Consider the following 19,770-nt stretch of genomic DNA (forward strand, 5'->3'; position numbering starts at 1 on the left):
TAAGTCTTATTTTCGATATAACACTGTCTCTTATGGTTTAACACGTCAAAAAACACGCAGTGTTGGGGAAAGTTACTTTTAAAAGTAATGCATTACATTACTTAGTTACTTTTTATGGAAAATAATGCGTTACGTTACATTTGTGTTACTATTGCGTATCTTTTTAAATATGAGCAGGGCTTGATTGTTTTTTATATAAGAAGTTCTATTTATAGCAAATGTAAAGACCCTTTCACACCATAAGGTGTAATGAATAAATGTTGTAAAGTGAGAAGCTGTGTATTTGTATCATCAAGACATTTTTTACATCAAACCATTGATTCAGGCTCATCAGAATCAAGAGAGAAATTTGCACAGATCAAGCACCATTTACAAGTGAAAACATATACATTGATTGACTTTTACATGAGAAGACAGACTTTTTCAGGCAGAGAAAGTGTTATTATAGATGATAGACTCCTACCGGTACTTTGTCCAGAAGCAATGGTTTGAAATTAAAACACTACAGTCAGGAAGGAATATAGCATTTGGTGAAGGAGAAAATAGCTTCTTGATAAAAACAGCATCAAAACTTCATTCATTCTTCATTATCTTTAAGCGTAACAGCAACAGTATATTTTTTCTGCTGTTATATATCTTAGATGGATCTAGCAATATGCATTTCAGAAAGCATTCTTAGCGCTGACGTATTACTCTATTTAGGGAGAAATGGGGGAGGGGGTGTAGGGCTTCTCTTTGTTTGTCTCTATTGCACATGTCTGCAAAACAATCGTGACTCATCGTTTAGTCATACTATCACAAGCGTCTTATAGTTATACAATCGCAGGTGTCCTTCTATAGCTCATTAAAGTGCCTCCATAAAGCCATGTTGATATTGTTGTAATGCTTTTCATGTCATGAAATTTTAGGGATGAAAAGAGGCCTGAGAGTGGGTCAGTTATGTTCTTGTTTGTCATTCATCAGATGTGGTGGCTATAAGCATCATAATGTCTTCTAGGTGTAACTTACAATTTAATTATTTTGATCCTTAAATAGGACTATTAATTCAGAACATCTGGTTTGTATTTAATTGCCTTTCATCATCACACTTGAGATCTCGTCATCTCTCTCCTGCCATACTAGTCATAGTTTGTGCATTCACAGTTTGTACCAATGATTTATAATAATTAAATTCCTTAACTGATTTTGAGTAGAATAGATGTACTTATTTTTGATCTCAGATGCATCTAGGGAACCAACTTTATTGGGAGGATTCGGCAAATCAGATTTTAATATTTTGTAAAGATGAGTGGGCACTAACAGCAATCATCCACCTTCTAAAGTCATGATGGTTAAAGTCTAATGGAACACACTGGATGTTTGATAGAATGAGCCTCAGTTTTTTATTTTCATCTGCAAAAATAATCCAAGAGGTCCTAATGGATTCTCTCAGTGAAATGTAGTTGTCATGGAAACAGTGGACTCACTTCATCATCAGCAAAGGGACTAGAGCACTACAGCTAGGATTGGTTGTGTTTGTGTTTGTGTTTGTGTGTGTGTGTGTGTGTGTGTGTGTGCGCGCGCTATGGGGATTTTTGTTTTGGGCTCTTGTGTGTGTTTTATCGTTTGTTTATTGCATTGCAGCAAAAGGTGCAAAAAATGATCAACTTTGTAACAAATATTCCAAGTCCACAACATTCAACCGCATACATTTCTGAATTTAAGCTATTACACTTAAATTGATAGATTTCATGTTTACTGCATTTGTGTATATAATGATGTGTACTTTCTATATATTAGCTTTTACCTCAGCTAGTGGAGCTACTCCACTTGTGATGAACTTTGATTCATGGTGTGTCTTTCTCTTTTCAACCTGTTTTTATGATGGCTGTCAGTATCTTTACCATCAAGAGTGTCATGACTTTGCCAATTCACCAGAAAATGGCTGTTGGATTTACTGGTTGACATTTTTTTAAGTTCTAAAAGGTAAAAAAAAAAGAAAAGAAAAAAAAAGAAACTTTTATGGGTTGTTCCGTTAAGTTATCACATATTAATAATTTCTAAATTATTCTGGCTCCCAGTTTTATTCTGTAAAAACAACAGGATTAATTAATAACAGGATAATGACGGTTGGTCCTGCTTTTTACACAGCTTTTGTGTATGTGTGTGTGTGCATATTATAAATTGATTTTAATCTTTTTTTTTTTTTTTTTTTTTTACCTGTTAATCTATTATATTAAAGCTCATTATCATTCAAACAATCTGCCTAACAAGGTGAAGAACAATATTAGTAACAACAGTATTATTTACAATGCTTTTTTAAATTATTATTATGCTATAATCACGACATCACTGAGTCTTAGTTGTGAACTTTGGACGGAAAAAATAAAAGTGTATAGGGAAAAGGAGGAATTGTCTTGCGTCACAAAAATTATTTCTCGAAAGCAAAAAGATGGTTTTCAGAAAACTATTTCTAATTCAAAATCTTATCTACTTCAAAATTTTAAGTCAGCATGTTACTAGCTGTGTCTCTGTAAGCATTTGTGAAATCCAATAAGAGAAAATTGTATTAAAGTAGATCCTACACCAATTTTTCTGTGCACTCTTGAGGTGTCAGTAAGCATATTTTAGTCTCACCTTGATCTGTTTTTGTATTCATTTGCCAAAGCCTTCATATAACTACTCAATCTTAGCATCAAAATGACTGAGGAGCTTTCTTACCTGCAGGGCATCCAATTATCTCCTCAAGCCTGAGAGAAATAACTTGTGCTTTCTGGGAAGCTGAACACTGCACAGCGCTGGCATAGTTATCCACTGTTTCATGCAATCCTCTCAGTGGCATTTCCTTTTTTACCACAGGAAATGCTGTCAAAAGTGGAACATCCATTAACAGCCTTTAATTCTATTTGCTTGTAATGAGTGGGCACCCTGGTAAACTGAGTAATGAAACTTGAGTGAATATTCAGTGCTAAAAGGGATAATTTCACACAGACTTACTCATCTCATCTCAAACAGTGCATTGAGGATAGCAGAGACCAGGGTACTTATTAAACCAAAAATATAGTGACGGGGCATCATTAGCGCAGCTAAAAGTGCCTCAGTGGGAAATGCCCATGAATAACGACACACAGGGCAGACTTTGACATTATAATGAAATAAACTTCCCACTAGTATAGACGAGGAAAAATGGCTCTCACTCAAACTCTATTAGTCTTCTTTTATGCAAGTCACAGGGTACAACTGCAATTTATTTCTATTGTAAAACACTAGATCATTTAGGTTTCAAAATATAGCTTGTTTTAGTAGTAACGTGAGCAATTGTGACAATGGATTCCATCATAAATGTATGTTGTTTAACATATGTAGGCAGTATAACCGTCTACAGCATAATAAAGTTGGATAATTTAATCTACTAGTTACTCGCTCTGTATTTTTGAGAATTTGACAGCATAATGTGGAGCTGTTGAATCAATCAACACTGCAGTTCTGCATCTCAATTTAATTATTTGTGTGCAGGTGTGTGTGTATGTGTGTGTGTGAGAGAGAGAGACAGCGAGAGAGAGAGAATGTGTGCCGTCTACATGTGTGGGATTTTCTGCTTCCATAGGGCCAGCAGGTTGACAAGCGCACCAAGCATACAAAAATACTACTACTACTTCAAAAGAAATCAATAACAATTTATTCAAAGCAATATTACATTTATTATTTGAAGTAAAACAAGTTTTTTTTTTGCTACAATATTTTATTTTATCTTAATTTACTTTATCAACATTATTAAAAAATATAGAAATATTTGTGTTGTAATTTATAGCTGCTACATATGAGATAGATCAGGATTCTCTTTATGAATGACATGTTCAATTTTCAAATTCAAATTTGAGTCTTTGCGGTTGAATATCTAGTTTCGATAAGATTCTGTATAATAAACGGATTAATCACATAAAAAATGAATTCTGCCATTTCAAAAACAGTATAAAAGCGTACAATTTAAACAGATTTACATTTCCTAGGTAATGAATTTTCACTTCAATTATGAATAAACAGAACACATTCTTTGCAATGCTGTGATCCTCTGTGAAAGTTTTAAGAAGATTTAATTTACATATTATGAATTTAGGGCCATTTGCTGGTGGAATAGAATATTATATTACTTTATCTTCCAAATAAAAAATAAAAAAGAGGAAGAATCCTACATGGTCATTGTTCTTGGAGTCCTTGCTTCAGGTTAGCAGAACTAGAAAAAAAGAGACACTTGTGTTACTTACTACTGTACAATGATTTGTTTCTAAATACAGTACATAGCAAATACATAAGCTAAAACATAATTTTCTGACCTTCCAGCGATTACCACATTCATTGCACAACACAAAGGTGGTCATTGGTTCATCGGCACTGCGGGTTTGCACCTGTGAATGTACAAAACATTTATCAATATATTTATTTTCACAACAAATGAAAGTAACAATGAAAGGCAAAATCAAAAATGGAAGCAGGTGTTAGTTCATAAGCACATTTAAATTCCTTTCTTTTTACAAAGGACATTTTTAATAAGAATTTTCTTTAAATGACCACAAGCTCATTTAATTGGTTCAAGCAGGCTCAAGAGGACTCTCAATTTCAAAGGTTCTCCAAAGTGACAACTTTTTAAAGAGTGCACGACTCAGACTATGATTAGTCATTCTTCTAGGTTCTTATGCATTATAAATATCTAAAGCTAACAAGTTTGATTGATGTACCTGGTTGTAGGTGCAGTTTTTCTTCCTGCACTTGCCACACTGCAGCAGGTCAGTGGTGGTTCCTCCAGTCTTTGCCATTTGATGTTCTCGGATGGCCTCCTGGGTCAACACGTTCCTCAACTGTTTCAGCTCATCACTAGCCATCTCCTACAACAGCAAGAGCACACTATTATTTATAAACAGTAGATGTATGCACTGACTTCAGATATATCATCTTTCTTAATGGAAAATATCTGTTTGACAACACAATTTCAAAGGCTAACTCCTGTGACATCGCACAGTATCTAAAAACACTGTTTTTATCGTTTTAAGCCTAAGTATAATAACATTTTGGGCAAATACCGAACTTAATTTTAAGGGTAGGTAGGTAAAATTAATACTTTCAAGAATCCATTAAATTCATCAAAAAAACGTATTGATATTCTCTGAAAACAATTCTTACAAAATATATGTACATTTTAGAATTATTATTATTATATTTGATCAATTTCTTAAGGAAGTCTGGATATTTTTACTGGAAAACAAGACAAACATCAATAAAAAAAAAAACTGCTGTGTAATAATGCCTTCAAAGACAAACTTAGATTTTCCTGATTCTTTTTAACTGACTAATGCATAATTTTTTTAAAATTACCCGTATTTTTTGGACTATAAGTCGCACCTGAGTATAAGTCGCATCAGTCCAAAAATACGTCATGATGAGGAAAAAAACATATATAAGTCGCACTGGACTATAAGTCGCATTTATTTAGAACCAAGAACCAAGAGAAAACATTACCGTCTACAGCCGCCAGAGGGCGCTATATGCTTCTCAGTGTAGGCTACAGAAGCATAGAGGAGCATAGAGCGCCCTCTCGCGGCTGGAGACGGTAATGTTTTCTCTTGGTTCATTTCTCTTGGTTCATGTCAAATTAATTTTGATAAATAAGTCGCACCTGACTATAAGTCGCAGGACCAGCGAAACTATGAAAAAAAGTGCAACTTATAGTCCAGAAAATATGGTCATTTAAATTATTTAAGAGGTCCAAAATGTGCAGTTCACCTCAGCAGTCATGGTGGCAATGCGTCTCAACTCGATGGCCCCAGCTAAGACATTTTTACGCAGATTGGGATTTTTGGGATCTTTGAGATTACTTATGCGGCTGCGAACTCTGTTCTTGTATTTCATGTCTAAGGCTTTTATCTCCTGGTAGATATGTAGCCAGAGGAAGACAGTTAAGGACATCACCTTGCAAACATTACACAATATATTCAAGAGGATTCTGCACTTAGTTTGACTTAGTCAACACATATGTTTCCTAAGGATATGATCCTCAATTTCTGCTGCCATGGCCTCACAGTTTGTCCCATAGTCTTTGTAGTCATCTAAGAGGAAAAGCATATTATGAGTATTAAAACAATACATGTCAGCATGTCTGTGTGGTTGTGAAATGTTTGTCATTGTTTTGTGTACCGTCTGTACGTAGAGCAGCGGCCAGCATTTCAATGCATTTGTCCCTGATGGATTCTCCAGTTTGCAGGTGAGGAGATAAAGGACCCAGACCAGAGCTCAACGACGGGGAAAGGGGGCTTGTGGGTGTTGTGGGCGTCCTCGGGGTTTCTGGCTTACTCTTGCTGTATGGGGAATACAGGAAGAAGTCTTTAGTTCTCTAAATATTCATGTGACAATTGGCCTTCAGTTAAACCAAGGCATGAAAGGAGAATTCTATTTCCTTTAAACTTAAAGCTAGATTACACATTTGTGTAGATTTATGCCCCGATTATCAGTCTGGTTCAGTGAACTCTAGATGCCAAAAGACTGCGAAATTTGATCAGTCGGGGTTGACAGATCACAGAAATCATGTCACATCATGGACACAGACGATTTTAGTATACTTTTCTTTTTTCATTTGTCATGCATCTCCTAGCAATAAGTCCCATTTTCATGCATAAGTTTGAAGTCTTTGGAACACCTGGTAATGTATGTGATCGTCAGTCATTTAGTGTATGATGTCAAGTTTTTGTCTGCAACTAAATGATGCCTAGTGTCATCAAATCTGCTCAGATTTTAAAAGTTGTGTATTGTATAACAGTTTTAAAACATGCAATTTGCTGAAAATAAAATGTGTTCCTGGCCAAAAATGATCTTGATCTAAACTTTTTCAACTTGATTTCTTAAAATAAATATATATATATATATATATATATATATATATATATATATATATATATATATATATATATAATTTATTTAGTATTAATATAACATAATATGAAATGTGTAATTTTTTGTAGAACGGTCATTTTTTACAAGGAACACAAGTGTAACAAGATTAGGGAAAAAAAAAATCTCCCAAAAAAGTACACAAAATATCAGTTTTGGGGAGGAAGTTATTCCCAGTGTATGCAAAGTCAGTAAGTTTTAGTCCAATGTGATAACATTAACTAGTATTTTCGGGAAAAAGAAAATCCTCTCTGGGTTCAAATGAGCAGTAAAAAACATGAGGGTTAAATCTGTAATCAAATTTAAACATTTAGTGTGAAAGTCACAGACTAAAACAACAGACTGAAATCGTACATCACAACAGTATTATGTATTACTGCTATCTGTGGAACAGCATTATTTTTCTGATTTGTTGATTTATCATTTGAATGGATTTTGTTGTGTATTACAACTGGGACATTGAGTCGGCAGAATTTGAAGTATACGTGAGCGCATCCAAAAGCATAAGAGTGAGAACATAATGCCACTATTGGCAGAGAACTCCCTGAAAAATAATAAAGCAATATGGAATGCTGCTGGTCACATCTAAATGATGCTTCTGTAATATTAGTTCTTGCCTTTCACTAGATTTCTTGCCCTGAGGTGAGCTGCCAGACCTTGAGCTAGTAGAGTCTCTCCTGGAGAAATAAAACATGAGAGTTTACAATAAACATAAGTGAACATGAATGAAGATTTAAGTTAAAGTTAAAAAAAAAACTTTACTGTTGCATTACAAAACTAGCAGCATTACAACCAAGATTACCTCTCCAATTTAAGTTCACTTGATTGTCGTTTCAAAATGTGATGGCTTGACTTGGAATCAGTAGAGTCCTTACTGCAGTGAAAGAGTAAAACACAAATGCCTGAAAATGTCACACATCTTTTCAGCATTTGTAATGATGAGTGATGCATGAGCAGACCTGTCTCTCCGTCCATCCAGGCTGAGCTTTCTAGAATCGAGCTTTTTGGACTCTGTGGAGTCTTTTCTAGAAATAAAAGTAGAATTGGGAATAAAGGTGACAATGTGTATTGTTTTAATGAACACAAAGAAAATCGCCACCATCCTCAAACTCCCAAGTCTAAATGGGAATAATGCATGCACTTCTGCTGCAAAACATTTTTTTTTAACCTCTCAATCTTGATCTTCATTGATGCCCTTTTGAGGGGTTTACTGTCTCTTGTGTCTTTTCTGAAAAAGAAGAATTGTCTCAGTGCTATGGAATGGTGACCAATTATTATCACTAAAAAAACGTAGCTCAAATTAAATAGTAAAAAAATATTATTCTGTCAACATTTACTCTTACTCCAGTAGTTCCAACTTCCAAACCTGTATGAGTTTCTTTAAATATAGCGCACAACTAGCATGAAATACTTTTATACTTTAAAGATGCTTTTTAAAGCATGAAAGCTCCAGTCTCCATTCAATTGTATAGAAATAGCAACAAATGCATTGTTTAAGAATTTTTTTTTGTCTTCCACAGAAGAAAGTCAATCATACAGGTTCAGAATGACGCGAAGGTGAATAAATTATGTCAATATCCCTATTTTTGAGTGGACTATCTCTTTAAATTCATAACATCAACAAGTTATTTTAGATGTAGCCCTGCAACTTCAAGTCTAATTTCACTCAACAATAGCGTTTTCCAAGGGTTAGTACTCATGCTTCTGACCTATCTTTCTCATTGTGTTCAGAGGCCTGTCGCTTTGGGTCTGATGTGTCTTTCCTAAAGTGAAACAGCTTTAGTTATTTTTCATTTTGAGGCTACTAATCAAGAAAAAACACAGATGCACAGACTTTAATATCAACATGCTTTTCAGTCTGCCTGACCCTAACCTTTCTCTCTCTTTGTCTTTCTTTGTGTCTAATGAGGGACGTTTTGTAGGTGTAGGAGGCTGGAGATGGAGAGGAGCAGGAGGGAGATGGAGAGGAGCACCGGGTTCAGCTGTTTCTTTTCTAAGCATAGAAAGTCACTGATTATTTATGTGATAAGGAACATTGTGCACGGTTAGAACACAGTGTTACGCTAAAATGATGCCGAAGGGACTGAAAGATTGGCAGTATTTTCTTTACTCAAAAAGAGAACACACCAAGCCCTGACCTGTCTTTCTTCATTTCACGTTTCTGAGGAGGATGTAGATGAAAAGGTATAGGAGGAAGAGGGGCGTTCGGATCAGGTGCTTTTTTTGCCCTAGGCAACATATATACAATTTAAATGTGGCATTAGAAAGAGAAACTTGAAGCACATGTTCTGATACTAGATCATCTAGTGAACTAAAAATGTCCATTTATCATTTTCTATCAATTGAGCGCTGAATAATTTAGAGCAATGACTGCTATTTTGCCAAACGAAACGAAACTACAGCAATAATAAATTATTATACTGTGTTTTATCACAAAAGAGATCAACGATCTAGAACTCAAAGGTGCTCAGACCTTTCTTTGGGCTCTTCTTTTGATAGACGTTTGGGAGGAGGAGAAGAAGGAAGAGGAGGAGGAGGAGGAGGAGGAGGAGGTGGTAAAGTTTCAGAAGGAACTTTCCTGTGAAGATAGATGACTCTGTATGTTAGCTAAAGACTTTTATAAAAAATACAGATCCTTAACACGTTCTTTAGGGCAATCTCTGACCTTTCTTTCTTCATGTCTGATGTAAACTTAGGGATAGGAATAGGAGGAGGAGGAAGTGGAGGATGAGGGTGATGATGAAGAGGAAAAAGAGGATAAGGTGCATCTCTCCTGCATGAAAATGAGCAAGTCTCATTGAAAGGTTGATTCAACATGAAGAAGTTTGCTTCTATAAAAGCTGAAGTTTTCACATCACACAGTGCATGCACGTCTAGCACAATGTCTAACCTTTCTTTCTTTCCATCTATGAAGAGACGTTTATGAGGATGAGCCTGAAGAGGAGGAGACTTTAAAGAACCCTGAGTGTCTTTTCTGTACAAGAGATACAAACATCCTAATTTAGCATTTTAACTTGATATACACTAAAGTTTGCTGTGATTTTTTTGAAAGAATTCTCTTATGCTCATTGAGGCTGCATTTCGTTTTTTTATTATTTATTATTTAAAAATGACATTTAATCTTGTGATCACAAAAGTGAATTTTCAGCATCATTACTCTCTTCAGGTCTTCAGTGTCACATGATCCTTTAGAAATCAGTCTAATATGCTGATTTGGTGCTCATGAGATGTTTTTCATTACTATAAATGTTGAAAACATATTTGCTGCTTAATATGTTAAAATCCGAGATCATTTTTATTCGGGATTATAAAATATAATATTTGTACTGTCATTTTTTTTCCAATTTCTTTATCAATTTAATGTGTCCTTACTGAATAAAAGCATTAATTATTCATTTTTAATTACTGAACCACACTTTTGAACTGTTTCTGTTCTAAATCAACTATCACTGTAGGTAATATGCAATAAAACCAATAGAATTACATGTTTGTTACTGAAATATATATTAATATGCAACACGCTCTGACCTCTCTTTCTTTGCATCTATCGATGGGCGTCTTAGAGGAGGGTGGGAATTGACTGAAACAGGAGGGAAAAAATCAACAGGAGCATCTTTCCTAAAAAAAAAAAAAAAAGAAGAAGAAAAATTACATTACTGTTTCCACTTGTACACCAGACAACTAGAGCAGCAAAAGAAATCATGCACCATTCAGATCTGAAAACAACTTTTTTTTTAAGTTAATTCCTGAAATTGAATTGATGTAGCAAACATGATGCAGAACTGCAATTCAAATTTGAATCTAAGGGAGAAATTTATGTGTAGGGTAATGTTTCAAGTATTTAGCTATAGAATTAACTAAAATACACTACCTTGCAAACTTTGGGGTCAGTAAGAATTATTATTATTTTTTTTTTTTATAAGAAAGCATGAATTTAATTAATCAGGTGACAATAAATACATTTATAATGTTACCAAAAATATATTTCAAATAAACACTGTTCTTTTGAACATTTTATTTATCAAATCCTAAGCATTACAGACTTTATTCAAAAACATAAAAAAATCTTACGCTGCCCAAATTTCTGAACTGTAGTGAATGTCTAATCAGTCAGCTTAAACGTGTATTTTCAAAAAAACTAACAAACAAACAAAAAAAAAACGATTGGTAAAAAAAATTATGATGCAATTATTTTTGTTTTGTTGCATTACCAATTAAATTTCTCTGTTGGGTGACTATATGTTGATTTTTTTTTTGTAAATTCCACTACTTGTTTATTTGAAATTTAATTCAACATCCTGCTCGACATGAATGGAAAAGCCAATTCTTAAATTCCCCCAACAGAAGAACCACACAGTTGCAGAAAAAGGGCATGACTGCGTGTTTTGTTGTGTGGTATGAGTGCTTCCTCTAACCACAGTCACATGCACAAGCCCTAACCTCTCCCTCTTCACTTCCCCAGCCGGTGAACACTTGGGGGGTGGAGATGAATGCGTCATTGGGGAAGGAAGTTGATCACTGTTCATTTCATCTTTCCTAAACAGAATACACATAAAACTTCTCAATCTAAAGGCAGAGTTTTGCAGGGATAGAGGGCTTTATAAAGCACCGGGCTTCTCACCTCTCTCGCTCCTTTTTATTGTCAATAGTTTGTTTCTCTTTTTTCTGCTCACTTTCTCTTTTCTCAATCCTGAACTCTGCATCAGGTTTTTGTCTTCTGTGTTTTTCATCAAGTTTCTTGTTAGAGTTTATGTCTGGTTTTGTTTCCACTGTTGATCTTCGTGGACTGACGAGACAAACAGGTTATACTTCTTTACGCAAACAACAAGTCTTTACTCACATCCTCTTTTGCAAAAATCAATCTAAGTATAAAAAAAACAGATCACCCCCTGGTATGTTTAAAGGAAGGGATTCAATTATACTGTATAATAAGCCGTGTCTGGAATACTTCCATATTTTACCCTGTTATCAGCAAACATACCTGGACTCTCTCTCAGGTGAGGTCCTGCTGGGTGACCCTGATGTCTTGCTTGGATGTTTGCCATTCTTCACTTCATTCAACCTCTCAGACTTCTGGTTTTGAGCTGATTCTGACAAAGACAAAAAAGCATAAATGCATAAAAACAAAACCTTTTAAGACAGCCAATATTATACTATATGTGAATGGCATGATAAAAATGAGGGCATTATGAACCTTTTTAAACTGTAAAAATTTTTAAGAAGCCTAGAATATGATATCACTGACTTTTGTCATTGTTAAGTGTTACATTAGGTCAGATCTGTTACTGGCAATCGTTTTAATCAAGTTCAGATTGTTTTATTGTGTAAAAGAAAAAAAAAAGAAAAAAGAAGCCTATATATATATATATATATATATATATATATATATATATATATATATATATATATAACTTCTTTACAACATAAGCCCTACCCAAAAGCTTCTTCCAGTTTTTGATTAGCATCTTTGCCAAGTTCCCAACATCCTCGTCTGTGCAATGCTTTCTTATTCCGTTGACAGACATGCCAATTCTTGTATCCTGGAACAAAGTAAATCATAAACGTTAGACAAACAAAAGCAAAAGCAGTTGTCTAACAAGAACAGCTGCATTTATGTAACAAAATGTACTAATCTATATGATGTGTCATATCTTTCACATTCTTTGCAAGTCTTTTAAAAAAAAATCTCTATTACATTTCAAATTGAACTTGAATTATAATTCTCTCCATATTATTCTGACATGGATTTTTAGGTTTTGCACAGTCCATACTGATTGCTGTTTGTGATACAGCTATAATTCCCTAAAGGAATCAATGAAGTTTGTCAACACAACAGATCCAGCAGACATACTGTACCTGAAGCAGCTTCAGTGTCATGTTGAAATCTTTCAATTCTCTCAGAAGATCTAGAGCTCCGTCCTACACAGACAGGGGGACAGGTAATTATTTTAGTTTTTTTTTTTTTTTTCAAATTATTTAACTACATAATAATTGCATTCATTTTTTTCTTAATATCTTTTAATGTTTTTTTACGTTATAATAACTCAATGTCACTGCTGCAAACTCTCAGGCATTTTTGCATTTGTGTTCCAGAAATGCAAGCACTAATTCATGCTGGAACAACATCAGGGTGAGTAAATTATTGTTTTCATTTTCTGTTTTGTGTGAACTATCCCTTTAAATTCTGTGCGCGGGCCCCGTGCGCGTAAAAGTATGTGTCGGCCAAAACACACACCGTCTTCACGACCTTGTGCCATTTACTACAATACATACATGCTGTTAAGAATTAACAAAAGGTGTCAACAAAACTCTGTCTGTACAGATCACCTTCGTCCTCGTTCTTGTCGCTGCCCTGAATAAATCTAAAGTAAATCTGCGCAATCGTCAGCCAACACCTGTTGTTACAAATGGATCTCTGTAGTCCTATTACACACGCATTATGGTCTCTCACACTTGAAACAAAATTAAACAACACTTGTGCATGCCTGTATCTAAATTAGATATGATTAAAACAGCATAATACACATGCAAAAAAGGTTAAATTAGTTATTCTTTAGCAGCATGCACAGAGATCGCACAAACAAACAGCATAAAGCGCTGCGTCAAAATTAGGATCTCACCATGTTATTTCTAGACACCATCTTGTCTAGTTTTTTAGCAATCCGCAACAGGTCCTCCTCTCGCGTCATTGTGTGCGCATTAATGTGCTTTAAGTGAAAACGTGATGTGTTTATAATACGTTTTGGCACATAAATCTTAATCCAGCGTTAAATGTACTAAGTTTTGGTCACACGCATAAGTTACTCCTGCACGTCAGTTGAGCCCGAGGGGGCGGGGCCTTCGGGACAGTCGGAGGTGTCAATCAATCCATCTGGATTTACGACAACTCCTAAATATAGACGATACCAGGGCGATAAAAGTTGTGTTTTTCAAGAAAGACATTTGCAGCAGACATTTTTTAAACTTGGGTCCGTTGTATTTTGTGTTTGTATTTTGAATCGCTTAGACACGTTTGTAAGCATCATTTTCCATTGGGGACACATTGTGGTGAGTTAACGCTTTATGAAAAAGACGTTACGTGTTGCTATTTTAACATTCTTGTAGTCTGTTATTTTTATGTTTACTGAATTTTGTTTAATTGTTTATTGAGTAGCTCGATCTTTCACAACTCTAATCTGTCTGGACATTTGCAAGCATATATCACTTTATTAGCCACGTTATTAAGTCAAAGCATCAGACAACGTGTGAAGAATAAAGACAGTTTTGGGGCATTTGGTTTACCCACACACACACACACACACACACACACACACACACACACACACACACACACACACACACACACACACACACACCCACACACAGTGCGTTACATGAGTTGAGCAGCAGATGGCAGCACAGTGTAATATAATATCAATATCGTGCTGTAGGATAAAGCACTGCAGTGAATTCAAAATACATAAAAAATATTAAGTTCACCCAGAAATTATAATTTACTCACCCTCATGTCGTCTCATGACCTTATTTCTTCTGTGGAACACAAAATGAGATGCTTAGCCAAATGCTGGGGATTGACAGTCTTGGTACCCATTCACTTTCACTGCATCTTTTTTTCTATACTGTTAAAGAGGCAGTCAACATCCTATTTTGACTAATTTACATTATTATACATATTTCCTGTGGTAAAATAGATGATTTTCATAGACATTAACCCAGAGTATTTGTTTAAAATGCACAATTTGGCTTTATTTTGCAGTTTGTGGGAGGGTGATGAACCATCCTACATTTTTCATCACACTCTTTCTGTAGGAATATTTAATGCGAGGCCTGGAGGTTTTATTGTAATTCACTCAAATGTGCAAAGCATGTTTGAGAAGCGAAACTAAAGCTCATTCCATATGGGGCGACCTCAGATTACATCTGTCTAAAATAAGGCAGCAAATATATTATGGCATTTTTCCCACCAAAATGTGCACAGAATGCACCCTCACCATAACACCAGCAACATTTCATGTACACAAATATTCACAGCTTACTCTTAACTTACCTTTATAAGTGTACACTTACTGTCGTCCTCCAATGCCTTCACCCTAAATAACCTCTATGGCTTCTATGGTTGCACAAATTATATAAAATTATCAACATACATTTAAAATGTGCTGAATTACAGCAGGTTTCTGGAAAACAGATCTATCATTACCCTCCGAAAGCACCCCACATCAGTCAGCAACTGCAACCGGTTCTCAACAGCAACAGACAGACAACTTGCCTCGAAGGCCTGGTTTTCAAACCACAAAGAAAAAAGGAGGAGAAAAAAAGAAAAGACTTGAAAAATGTTTTTCGCTTTGATGACCTCCCGCTTCAATTTTATGTCAAAATAATGAATCCACCAGTATCCACCTACAGTGTCTTCTCAGAGAGTTCGCGGTGTCTTTACCAATTATAGACACAAGACGCCGGACTCCGGCAATTATGGAGAGTCTGAGATGACATCAGACCAGAAAATGAATGATTTCACCGTGCTTCAGGCTTTTTTTTTTTGGGTGCAGAGAGCCCCTGTAATAAAATGCAAAGATGCTAGGCTGGATTGCCACGGCATGCACACCAGCCTCTGGTTAAGGGTGTATTTATAAAATCTCAGCAAAAGAACATTTTTTATTTTTATTTTTGGTTACGTTGGATAGTTCTGAGCATGTTCGTGTGCCAGTGTTTTTAAAGGAAGTGATATTTTCTGAGGATTGGTGGCACTTGTACGCCAGAGACAGAACTAGTGCTTTGTATACAGCATGCCTGGTTGAAACCACAAAGGTGTGATTGTCATTACATCTGAGAACAGATGTATATTACAGGAATAGTAAAAAAAAATTGCTCAAAATGTACCTTAAAGTTATTTGCTGAGCAATGGATTGGGTGTTGTCAGAATGAGAATTCATTCAGCTGATTTAAAACATCAAAATAATCCACAAGTTATCCAAATGTCTTCAGTCCATCATTTAACATATTGTGAAGTGAAAAGCTGCATGCTTGAAACAAATCCAGTATTCATGCATTTTAAATATGCTTGATCTGCATATTTTTTTACATTTGAACATCTGAACAAATTTTTTCTCAAGAAGAAGAAATCAGTATTAGGGACAGATGACTCATTTTAGCCTGAAGTAAGATTAATTTGTTTATTATAGACACACTGCTTTTTCCTTCACAAAATGTTAAGTGATTGACAGAAGTTGGATTATTGTTTATCATTGTATTATTTTTTTTAGCAGCTGTTTGAACTTTTATTCTGACATGAAGTGATGAAATCTGTTTGGATGAAGAAACAAACTATTCCTTTAACAATGTTTCATTCAGCATAATTAGCCTGATGTAGCTTGCATGCTGCAAACCTTTTTGAACGACAAGACCAGACACTGCAGTTCATTAACATACAATGTGTGTCCATGCTACTACAGCCTTTTAACTAAACGTCACTCACTTATGATTCCTGCATGCTGTCATTATAAGCAGTCATAGACATCAGTTGCTTCAAAAAGGGAACTTGCAATTGACAAGGCATGCCCTTGTGACTCCACAAACAATAAACTCTATAGAGAGTTAAAGGCAGAAGCGTGTTAGTGTGTAAATCCCCTCTTATTCTCATTTCCCTACCTATATGCCATTAATCCTTCAGTGAGAACATCCACATCCCCATACATAGCATACACTTTTCCTGCTGCCAAATCTAAAGCATTTTTACCGCCTACAAACTCAGTTTCACTTATTTCTTAATCAGCTTAAAAGGTATTAATTAGCTTGAGAGTTTCACTAAGGTGAAATCTTTTAAACTGGCATTGAAAACAACTTCTAGTCTCACACTGTTGTCTCACAAGGCAGTTTCTGGAAATATTTATTTGCATTTTTTTAATAAACACACACACATAACATATATAAACAACTATATGTCTTTTTTCATGGTTTCAACAAACATATTAAGAAGCACACCTGTTTTCAACAATAATAATAAGAAATGTTACTTGAACACTAAATCATCAAGTGATGTCTGAGGTATCATGTGACACCGAAGGTTGGAATAATAATAATAAAAAAAATCAGCTTTAACAGAACATTACAATAACAGAAATTAATTACAATTTAAAGTATATTAAACTAAAACAGTTACTTTAAATTTGAATAATATTTTCACAATATTACTATTTTTACTGTAATTTGAAAAGGAAAATGCAGCTTTGTCAGCAGAGTGTTTTGATTGATGTTATTTTGACAAAATGTGTAGTTACTGCAATTGTAAAGCAATACAGATAATCATTATTGCCGTGTGTCAGTTTTTAATGCACCAGCTCCCGTTTGTTTTTGCAAACTTCAAATCCAATTTTGGATCTTCTTATCTGGATTCATTCAGAGAGATCAGCAGAGTTCATCAGACTTCGTTTACAAACAACCAATACCCGAGTCTGTAGACGTCTCACTGTCATTCACGCATTAGCTCTTTGCTGATGTGAGAGAAAACTGAAAAGCTTTTCTGTCTTCTCTGGGCTGATGCCAGAATATTTTGTGTTTGGAGGATAAATGCAGACCCCTAATGCATGTGTTGAAGTTATCTGCATAGGTTAAGTATTGCACTGACCACTAGGAGAACCAGTGCTTAGCCTTTAAAATATGTGTTGGTTTTGACCACTGATGCCAATCATTTAAAAAGAGCACTTGTATCATAGCAACACCTCGAGACTAGACGTGCCCTGTGAAAACACACTTAGCTCATTGTTATAATCTGATTAGCTCACTTCAACTCCTCTCCTGTGTTTATGACCCTGTGAACACACTCTTCTATCACCATGACACACATCCTCCACAAGACCGCTGTCGGGTCAGTAAAAAGGAAATGAATATTTTTATTCAGCAAGGACGCATTAAACTGATCAAACGTGACAGTAATTAGATCAAGCAAATATGTTGTTTTGTGCAATATTATGTTTCTATTGATATTAAATAAAAATATAAAGAAGCATGACTGTTTTCAACATTGGTTTCTACAAATGTCATTCCTGTTTTTTTTTTTTTTTTTTTTTTTAATATTTTATAACTGTGTTTTAAAACGTTTTACTTCACTTGTAGTGGGCATTTCATTGCACTCAGTTCAACTTTTTTGATAACTACTTTCCCCCTACAGAACACGGAAACTTGACCCTTGGCCTATTTTTTGTACAATTAGAATTTTTGTGTTGAATATTAGAATCTTGAATTTGGAGTTCTACATTTCTATATTCTAAAACCTTTTAATTTTGCAGCAATTTTTTAATCTCTGAATATATATTTTTAAATTTTGTTGAATGACAAATTTAGAGTTATAACATTGTCATTTTTCTGTCTTCCTTCATGAAATCACTTCATACCTGGATGCTTGACTAAGAGCATTTTGGAGGTTTGCATGGTGATTGGCAAAGACTTTTTCAACATCTTTTACAGAAAACAGACAGTAGGGAATAACTCACAAAATCCCCAAAGATACTGGATCTGTTGAAACAAAATGAGCTTAAACAACATGCTATCTCTCTTCACAAATGATGCCTAACCCTTTTAAATCGCTGAGCTTATGACTGTGTCTAAAATTTGGCAGTAACAAAATGTAAAGAAAGTGCATTGTTGTAAAATATAAATGATGACAGGGACCCCAAACATAGTTAAACTGTTCTTACACATTTGCACAGGATTTATAGATACCACATGATGATTTTAGTCTAGAGGAAGGGATCCCCTCTCCAAAATCCCTGATGGAAAATCTCTATAATGGCTTTAAGGTTGATCCCAGGTCAGAAGGAAAGCGCCTGTTAAACGGGGGTACAGGGTGATGTCACTAGAGAGTGGCCCAAGGTAGCTGATGTCATGCGAGAGGCTGTTGGCAGGGAAACTTTCTAAACACATCCACAGACCAGATGAGATGTAGTCCGTATAGGGACTTTTGCACATTGTGCTACCTCCTTTAGCAACCCAGAGGTCAAAGAAAGCTTTGTGATGAGGTTTTTTTACATGCCTTTTCAAAATTACATTAGCGACTAAGAGTATAGTACTAGATTATTCAAGGGGCTTATGGTTTGCAGCTGAAATTTAGTTAACTTCTTTCAAGCAATGTTTCACACAATTCCATTAATGACTCATAAGTTGGCCAATGCAGTAGCTGTTTCTGGTGAAATAGTTCACAGTTGGAAGAGAAGCATCCTCTCACTGAACCTTCCAGAACTAAAATTAGAATCATTGCACTAATGTATAAAGCAGATTTTATTAAAGGCAGAGGTGCATCTGGAAGCTTGACTCCAGGGGAGCAGTTAAACACGGTTTTGTGATCTGATTATAATGGTTGAAACAGTGTTCTGCTGGCCATCTTCTAGTATAAACATAAATGAAAGTTTCAGAGATGGTCAATAATTAAATCAACAGCTGCAAATGTATTATTGACATGTTAAATTCATAAATAATATGTGATTTTTCTTGTGCTAAGTTCAAACTGAAAACGTTTAAGGCCTTTAATATGCAACCAATTTTTGAATAAAGAGAAGTAAGAAGAAAAACAGGAAAGGCTAATGATGCTCTTTATTCAACGGTCAGGAACAGAAAAATAGACCTAATGGAGTCGACAAGAAAACAGGCAGAAGTAAGGATATAACAGAGGGTGATTAGAAAGAAACAGGCAGAGATGCAAAAGGGAGAGGAAGGCATATCTGATCCGATCAAATCCCCCTTTGAGCTCTCAAGCAGAGGAATCCAGGGTGCAGCGGTACATCATCACTTTGAGTCTCTTGGATATCAGCAAGCGGTCTCATTATCTTCTGAAAGCTTATCCGTTCTCTGCAACAATCA

At 35.2% G+C, this 19,770-nt stretch overlaps 1 protein-coding gene across 23 annotated transcripts; it reads right to left on the bottom strand.

Annotated features, from left to right (window-relative positions):
- Positions 1 to 3,635: 3,635 nt before the first annotated feature.
- Positions 3,636 to 13,765, bottom strand: LOC128030984 (transcription elongation factor A protein 3). Of its 23 annotated transcripts, none has more exons than XM_052619102.1 (23): positions 13,539 to 13,765; positions 12,775 to 12,837; positions 12,353 to 12,458; positions 11,900 to 12,008; positions 11,540 to 11,704; positions 11,359 to 11,454; positions 10,447 to 10,536; positions 9,809 to 9,892; positions 9,584 to 9,691; positions 9,392 to 9,496; positions 9,057 to 9,146; positions 8,792 to 8,911; positions 8,628 to 8,681; positions 8,087 to 8,146; positions 7,878 to 7,943; positions 7,721 to 7,792; positions 7,536 to 7,595; positions 6,178 to 6,329; positions 6,019 to 6,080; positions 5,758 to 5,907; positions 4,716 to 4,862; positions 4,314 to 4,385; positions 3,636 to 4,213 (listed from the first exon to the last, which is right to left on the bottom strand). In XM_052619102.1, the coding sequence occupies exons 1-23, from the start codon at positions 13,605 to 13,607 to the stop codon at positions 4,205 to 4,207; spliced, it is 2,109 nt and encodes a 702-aa protein (XP_052475062.1). In that variant the 5' UTR covers positions 13,608 to 13,765; the 3' UTR covers positions 3,636 to 4,204. The 23 variants fall into 23 exon arrangements, with proteins under 23 accessions (XP_052475062.1, XP_052475061.1, XP_052475065.1 ...); XM_052619101.1 differs by having other exon boundaries at positions 6,169 to 6,329; positions 13,539 to 13,764; XM_052619105.1 differs by lacking the exon at positions 11,359 to 11,454 and having other exon boundaries at positions 6,169 to 6,329.
- Between the last annotated feature and the right edge of the window lie 6,005 nt (positions 13,766 to 19,770).

Source organism: Carassius gibelio, chromosome A16 (genome assembly GCF_023724105.1).
Source record: "Carassius gibelio isolate Cgi1373 ecotype wild population from Czech Republic chromosome A16, carGib1.2-hapl.c, whole genome shotgun sequence".
NCBI lineage: Eukaryota > Metazoa > Chordata > Actinopteri > Cypriniformes > Cyprinidae > Carassius > Carassius gibelio.

Coding starts and splice junctions, on each gene's coding strand:
- LOC128030984 (XM_052619101.1), bottom strand. CDS start 13,607: ATGACGCGAGAGGAGGACCTGTTGCGGATTGCTAAAAAACTAGACAAG. Junction 8,147..8,627: donor GAACACAATGAGAAAGATAG/GTCAGAAGCATG, acceptor CTTCTTTTTCAG/AAAAGACACAAGAGACAGTA. Junction 7,793..7,877: donor CTGGATGGACGGAGAGACAG/GTCTGCTCATGC, acceptor CTTTCACTGCAG/TAAGGACTCTACTGATTCCA.